Source organism: Nestor notabilis, unplaced genomic scaffold, assembly GCF_000696875.1.
Source record: "Nestor notabilis isolate BGI_N333 unplaced genomic scaffold, ASM69687v1 scaffold14040, whole genome shotgun sequence".
NCBI lineage: Eukaryota > Metazoa > Chordata > Aves > Psittaciformes > Psittacidae > Nestor > Nestor notabilis.
In genome coordinates, this window is record NW_009910747.1 from 3,288 (window position 1) to 10,364 (window position 7,077).

General features: G+C 45.7%; 1 protein-coding gene across 1 annotated transcript; it reads right to left on the reverse strand.

The window, feature by feature from the left end:
- Nucleotides 1–2,189: 2,189 nt before the first annotated feature.
- Nucleotides 2,190–7,069, reverse strand: IGBP1 (immunoglobulin (CD79A) binding protein 1; the record flags this gene model as incomplete). The annotated part of the gene is made up of 5 exons (XM_010011492.1): nt 2,190–2,332; nt 2,592–2,704; nt 3,711–3,796; nt 4,693–4,879; nt 7,011–7,069. Coding segments are annotated over 5 exons (588 nt in total), but the record flags the coding sequence as incomplete, so codon positions are not given.
- Between the last annotated feature and the right edge of the window lie 8 nt (nt 7,070–7,077).

Sequence of the window (7,077 nt, forward strand, 5' to 3'; positions counted from 1 at the left end):
GTATCTGGTCTGATGGAAGGGGAAGAGCTTGTTTGGTAGGACACTTGCCAGGCTGGTCAAGGCAGCTTTAAACTAGATGTGTTGGGAGTGGGGGAGCAGAAAAATCGATCCATCCCAACACTCCCAGTCAGTTGTCAGCACCTGTAATAAATGCTTGGAGTGGCGCAGAGCTATTTCAGCTGCTCCTGCCAATGAGTCGGCTTCATCTGGGGCTCAGCTCAGACACCTCCATACAAACGCCTGTAGTACGGGGAATAAACAACAGGAATTAAAAGATGTGTACATGGCTACAGGGATATGGTATCATTGGCATCACAGAAACATGGTGGGATGGCTCCCACGACTGAAGTGTTGGAATGGAAGGTTACAGGCTCTTTAGAAAAGACATGCCAGGCAGACAGGGAGGGGGAGTACATATTTATGACAGTGATAGGCTGGAGAATATGGCCCTCTGTCTGGGGATAGGTGATTAGTCAACAGAGAGCTTGTGGGTCATGATCAGAGGGAGAACAGCGATGGGGGATATTACTGTTGGGATCTGTTACAGACCACCCCATGAGGAGGACTCGGTGGATGAAGCGCTCTACAGACAGATAGGAGCAGCCTCACGCTCACAGGCCCTTGTCCTTGTGGGGAACTTTGACTATTCTGATACCTGTTGGAGGGATGGGACAGCCCCGCACAAGCAATCCAGGAGGTTCCTCGATTGTGTTGAAGACAACTTCTTCTTGCAAGTAAGAGGAGCTGACAAGGAGAGGTGCCATGGTTGACCTTGCGCTCACCAACAGGGAGGGGCTGGTTGGGAGTGTGATGCTTCAGGGCAGCCTTGGCTGTAGTGATCATGAGATGGTCGAGTTCGAGATCCTGAGGACAGCGAGAAGGGCACGCATCAAGCTCACTGCCCTGGACTTCAAGAGAGCAGAATTTGGCCTCTTCAGGAACCTGCTTAGTAGGGTTCCATGAGAAAAAGCCCTAGACTTGGGGCCAAGATTGCTGGTTCAAGGATCACCTGCTCCAAGCTCAGGAGTGTTGTGTCCTGACTAGAAGGAAATAGAGCAGGAGGGCCAGGAGACCTCCATGGATGGATGAGGAGCTGCTGAGGAAACTCAGAGGGGAAAAAAGAAGCTTTTAAAGGGTGGAAGCGAGGACAGGCAGCCTGGGAAGAATATGGGGACGTTGTCCAGGTCAGGAAGCTAAGGCCTGGTTAGAATTAAATCTGGCAAGGGATGTGAAAGATAACAGGAAGAGCTTCTATAGGTATGTAGCAAACAAAAGACAGACTAGGGACAACGTGGGCCCTCTCCAGAAGCTATTGGGAGAACTGGCTACCCTGCATTTGGAGAAGGCTGAGGTTCAGTGACTTCTTTGCCTCGGTCTCCACTGTCAAATGCTCTGACCACACTGCCCAAGTCTTGGAAGGCAAATGCAGGGACTGTGAGAATGAAGACCTTAGGCCCGCTGTAGGAGAGGATCAGGTTTGAGATCATCTTAAGAACCTGAATGTGCACAAGTCCATGGGACCCGTTGAAATCCATCGGTGGGTCCTGAAGGAGCTGGCGAATGAAGTTGCTAAGCCACTGTCTGTTGTATTTGAAAACTCATGGCAGTCAGGTGAAGTTCCTGACAACTGGAAAAAGGGAAATACAAGTCCCGTTTTCAAGAAGGGCAAAATGGAAGACCCAGGGAACTACAGACCAGTCAGTCTCACCTCAGTGCCTGGCAAAGTCTTGGTTTAATGTGACATGGTTTAGTGTGTGGCATCCCTGCCCATGGCAGGGGGGTTGGAACCAGATGATCTTAAGGTCCTTTCCAACCCTAACTGTTCTATGAATCTATGATATAGAGGAAAAAGAAAATAAATACATCCACCCACAATACAAAGAGCAGTTTCCAAATTCATGTACTTTTCTTTCAAGGACTTCCTCTGACTCGGAGAACAGAAGCAGTCTGACCCTTTGGGAAGAGCTCCACCTGACAGGAGCTCTGTGGTGTCACTGTACATGACCAGTGCACTCTGCCTGACATTTAAGGTAAACCAAAACAAGCTGTCATGTTCAGTCATCTAATTCCCTGCCTCCCAGAGAAGCCACAGATACCTCTACATATGTACAGTGTCTTTACTCCTGTATCGCCAAGACACTGGCTGTTCTTACAGATTTCCAGGCCCTGCTCCCTCTGCAGCAAGAGCATCAGCCCATGTTATGCCGGTTGCCATAGCCTCTTGGGTGTGTGTCTTTCCAGTCATCCCAGTTCCGAGCTTTTTGAAGAGCTTCCTCGTCATCCTCCTCCTCTTTTTTCTCCTGCTTCTGTAACTCTTCATCAGTTAGACCTGCTGAAGTCAAGAACAGGAGTGAGGGGCACTAGGACAGTGGAAGATCCATAGTCAAGCTCTCAAAAGACGGTCGGGGCAAAAAGCAGGAATTGCCGAAAGAGCAGTCTAGCAATCCAGTTATTCTCACAGCCTTATGAAGTCAGCTCTTACTCCTCCTTAGTCAGTGGGTGCTTTACACCCTGAACACATCCCCATTCCCCCTCCCTCCTCAGAGACTTCCCAAATTCTCCATTCCAGTCTTTGCCTTGCCACTCCGTACCTGGTGTTCTCTGAGGCATGCTCTGACCAGACACCACTCCTTGCTTTCTGCGCTGGTCGTACCAGTCATCCACAGTCATCACAGGCAGGCTGGGATAACCAGCACCAAACACTCTACAGGAAGAGATGGACAGTCAAAGGCGGCACTTTACATTGCTACGAATGAGCAGAAACATAGACAACCCTGCAGAGAACTACTCTCTAATCCCATCTGTACTAACGATACCAGGCATGTTATCAAGGAGGGCTTGAGGACATTTTTCTACAGCCTGGCCTTTCAGCAATGCTTGCCAGTGACCCAGCCATAACAGCATTTAGGGGTTTCACCCTGCTAGTTTAGAGATGCAAGGATTGCTCTATGCACAAATCACTTCTCTGGCCCAAAGGAGTCAATACAGCTTGCCAAGGAGGCCCCAAGAACTGAGTTAGGCCCAGCTTGGCTAAACAGATACATGGAAGGCTCAGGACAAATAATGTCAAAAGCATGACAAGAAATCTGGTTTCTATCCCAATTTGTGCTTTAGCTGCCATATTCCTCACAAGAATCTCATGGTACCACAAAATGTTAAGATCTGGATAACCTGTAAGGCTAGGGAAAGCCTCACAGTTGAAAACCGTATTACCGTGACTGATGATTCTCCGGTAGGCATCACATCTTCCCAGCCCCTCAGATCACTTATTTGACTTCACTGAACTATTCCAGAGTTTACACTAGATTAAGAGATTACATGTGCTTTTTGCTACTGGGCTCTTCATTTTAAGAGTGAAGAGCAATCCTCTTCTGTCCCATAGAGGTTAGACAGGCAGATAAGCATTGCCCCTCCACAGTTTACCAACCAGCAAGCACATGGCCAACAAACTAAGAGTAATATTTGCTAAATACGATCTCCTCTGCCATCCCAACGGGAGGAAACAGCATTAGCCAAGACACTGCAGCATGCTGGTAACAGAAGAAATCAGAAAAAGTTCAAGAAATGCATGAGATGTTCCCCTCACCCCCTGCCCAGGTGCAAAGCCTGAAAGTTCAACTGGTTTTCTGCATTTCAAAGAGTATCTGAGTCTTGACATGAGGACAGAGCACTGCCTCATACTGCCTCTAAATAATCAGAAACCAACATACTCATTCTGCACAGCATCCCGGGTGAGAACGAAAGGTTTCAATGGAGGCCTGACTTGCCGAGAAGTACCGCGTGTTGGTGCTGAAGACTGAAGATGCAAACAATAGTCACAAGATAATCATGTAGATGAGAATCCCCTTCTCCACTTCCCACCCCAAACAAGTTATTAAAGGTCTTGTAGAAGAGAATCGCCTCTGCTATCAGAGTAACATCCCAAGATGGACAAATCATGCCTTAATCCAGTTTAAATCTTGAGCTCCATCTGTGAGCTGCTACAAATCACTTCTCATTGTGCCTTTGTTACACCCACTCTGATCAAAATGGAAAGCTGACAGAGCTAAACCAGACCAGCTCAGATCAAAGCATGAAATACAGCTTATTCTTCCCAGGGACCAAACACGCTAAAGCAAGTAGAGCTCATCATTCCCAGTGACATCACCCAGGGCACTACAGAGGCGCAGAGTTCTGCAATACCAGTAATGAACTGCACAAACCAGATGTGCCAACCAAGCTGGGCTATGGCCTATGTCAACACATTATGATTTTTAATTTCTAGACAGATGTTTTAGGTGAGTAACAAAGCCCAGGACAACTATTCTACAAAGGAATTGCACGTATATGAGAAGCTTTCATCATCCAGAACGGGAATTTCTTTCTGTAACACCTGAACACCTTGTACACCAGAAGTGTAGGTTTGAAAGAAATCACATCTATCTCTTCTAATTTACGAATGTAGTTACTTCTTTAGAGTTAAGGGTCTGGCAGAATCCAGCAAAGGGGAGAAAAGCCTTTGCACGTAGGCTGGTTGAGCTCTGATACTCCGTGCTCCAGCACTCTGCAAACCATGATTGTCTGGAACATGGGGTAGGAGTGGACAGTGACCAATTCAAAAATCAGACACTGCCCATTCAGAGTTAAACCAAATCCCATCTGCTTGTGCTGTGACTGACCTGCAGCTCAAGAGAGATCTCATACCTGTTTCACTGTACCTCTGCTCCTCAATATGACTATTTCTTGGTCAACACTTTCAATTTCCTCCAGGCTGGTGTTGATCCATTTCTGGGTTTGTAGTATATAAAATTTCCGTATCTGCTCCTCATCTGCTTGCCCGCTGTCCACAGAATTTCTCATAGAGGCCAACCTGTTCTCCAGTTCCTTCTTCTGCTTGTATCTGTCTCAAAGAGAAGAGAACTAAATCTTTAAATTACCTTTCTATAGCCCAGCCCAGACACAGTGTTTCTAAAACAATTCCCTATTTCTAGAAACTCAATTAAATGTAGTTAGAGAGCCAATTCCTGACTCTATCCAACTCAAATTTGTGTACCCTGTTTAAATGCTCTTCACACCAGCGAGAGTGGCTGACACAGTGCTCCTCAGGGTACACGTGGCTCAGACATTCACAAATCTCCTCATGTCTTTCACAAGTTCCTTGGTGTAAGGAGGATCTACTCTTTAACAACTGAGTAAGACTCCTGTAGAGATAAAACAGAGACTTACAGGAGTGTACCCATTAGGAGGAAGAGGAGCGCTGCCAGCACCAGATGATACCAGCTGTCATTTACTGATGACCTCTAACGATGCATAAGCAAGAGGCAAAACGCCACCATGGGGATCCATCTCCCCAGCTCGTCTGATTGACAACAGAAGGTTTTTGACAAATGAAAACTACAGGAATCAGCAGAGTTCCAATCTGCTTAAGAAAGGCTTTGAAAATGCAGTTATATACCCATGTGCAGCACGAACACCTTTTCCTCCCATCTATGCCATCACTTCCATCTGTCAACTCAAATTCAGACATTACATACTACATCTTTACTACTCTGTGTAACAGGTTTAACATGGTATCATGTATTTAAAAGTAAAATTATATAGAAAAAGAGAGGCTGTGATGGGTTACTGTTGTAATTTAAGTATCTTCTGTCTGTAAAAACCAGCTTTAAGAGAGTTTATATGTAGGGGTGCCTCTGACAATTTTCGTCTTCTCCTAAAAGTTGAGCAAACCTTGAAAATTAAACCTCCCAGGTACAATTCCGCAAGCCTGGCAACGTTTGTCTCCTAGAGAAAACAGCAAAGGAGCCAGTGAAGGATGAGTTAAAGAACTTATAAAACCAATGTGATAGCTATAATGAGTTGCTTCTACATGACAGAAAAACTGAGCTTATAAGGTAGATTAAAATACTCTTCAGTTTCTGTCTCGGTTGTTTTTGTATGTGCAGGTTGATTTTTCAAATATTACTGACTTTCTGGATTTCTTTGACCTTTTCAGGAATGAGAGGGTGGAACTGCCTACATAAAACACTTCCAGCCTAAATCCTTCAGCTACATTGCTACCTGAGGAACGAACAGTAATAAACAAGGATTAGAAGCCTACAGGAGCTGAAAGAACAAGGAGCATATAAGAGGTCTTCTAAAAACCAAACCAATCTACAAAGAGCGTGAAAGATACATCATGACTGACCCAGCCCATCCTGCAACAAAGCAAATCAAAGTGATGAAACAGGCCTGCTCATGAAAATGTTTTTCATTCAGGCCATGTGTTTTACTGAAAACGACTATAACTGCAAGGTGTCTCACCTTGATCAAGTACTAACGTGCTTGTGACAGAACTCACAAAGCAGGTACCTCCCATTCGTCTTCAGTGGACAGAGTCACGGTACAGGCAAGCACCAGCCCACAGCAAGAGGGGACTTCACATGTAACCAAAGCCCTACCTGCAGCACTAACAAAGCTCGCTTGGGAGGAGATACTCAGCTCTGAAAAGGCTTTGCTGCGCTGATGCCAAAGGTCCTGATGTGTTCTAGTATCCCAAACCCACCTCGGTTAGGTTAATCTCTAGAATATAAATCATATTTTTGTATCGATGCAATTTAAACAGCTCTTCAGCCCAGGCTGGGCCTTCCAGTGCTACCACAATAAGCAACAACTTGTCAAAATCCCCAGCTAAAGCATAACAAAGAGACATCAACCACCTCTTTTGTAAAGATGTAATAAGCCCATTGGTAGGTAACTTCCAACATGGGTGGCTTTATGCTCTTAGCAGCAATTAAATCACTAGCCATAAGAGCTTTCATGCAGTTCTTCAAAGACCAGAAACCAAAGGTATAAACGCACCTCCCCAATCATTAAATAATATGTGGTGCATATCTTAAAACAAATGTTTTACAGTCAAGTGTATTCCGGTATCAAGGAAAGCACTTCTTTCCTGGCAGTCCTTGTCTGTACAACCCTGCACTGCCTGAGGCTCTCCCCTTCTCTTAAACTGATTCCCAGAAGCCTTTAAACGCCACAAAACAAGAACCTACCTTTCAATTTTGGCTTGCCTGCTCAATGCCATGGCCACCAGTTTGGCCTGGGCAGCAGCAGGGTTTC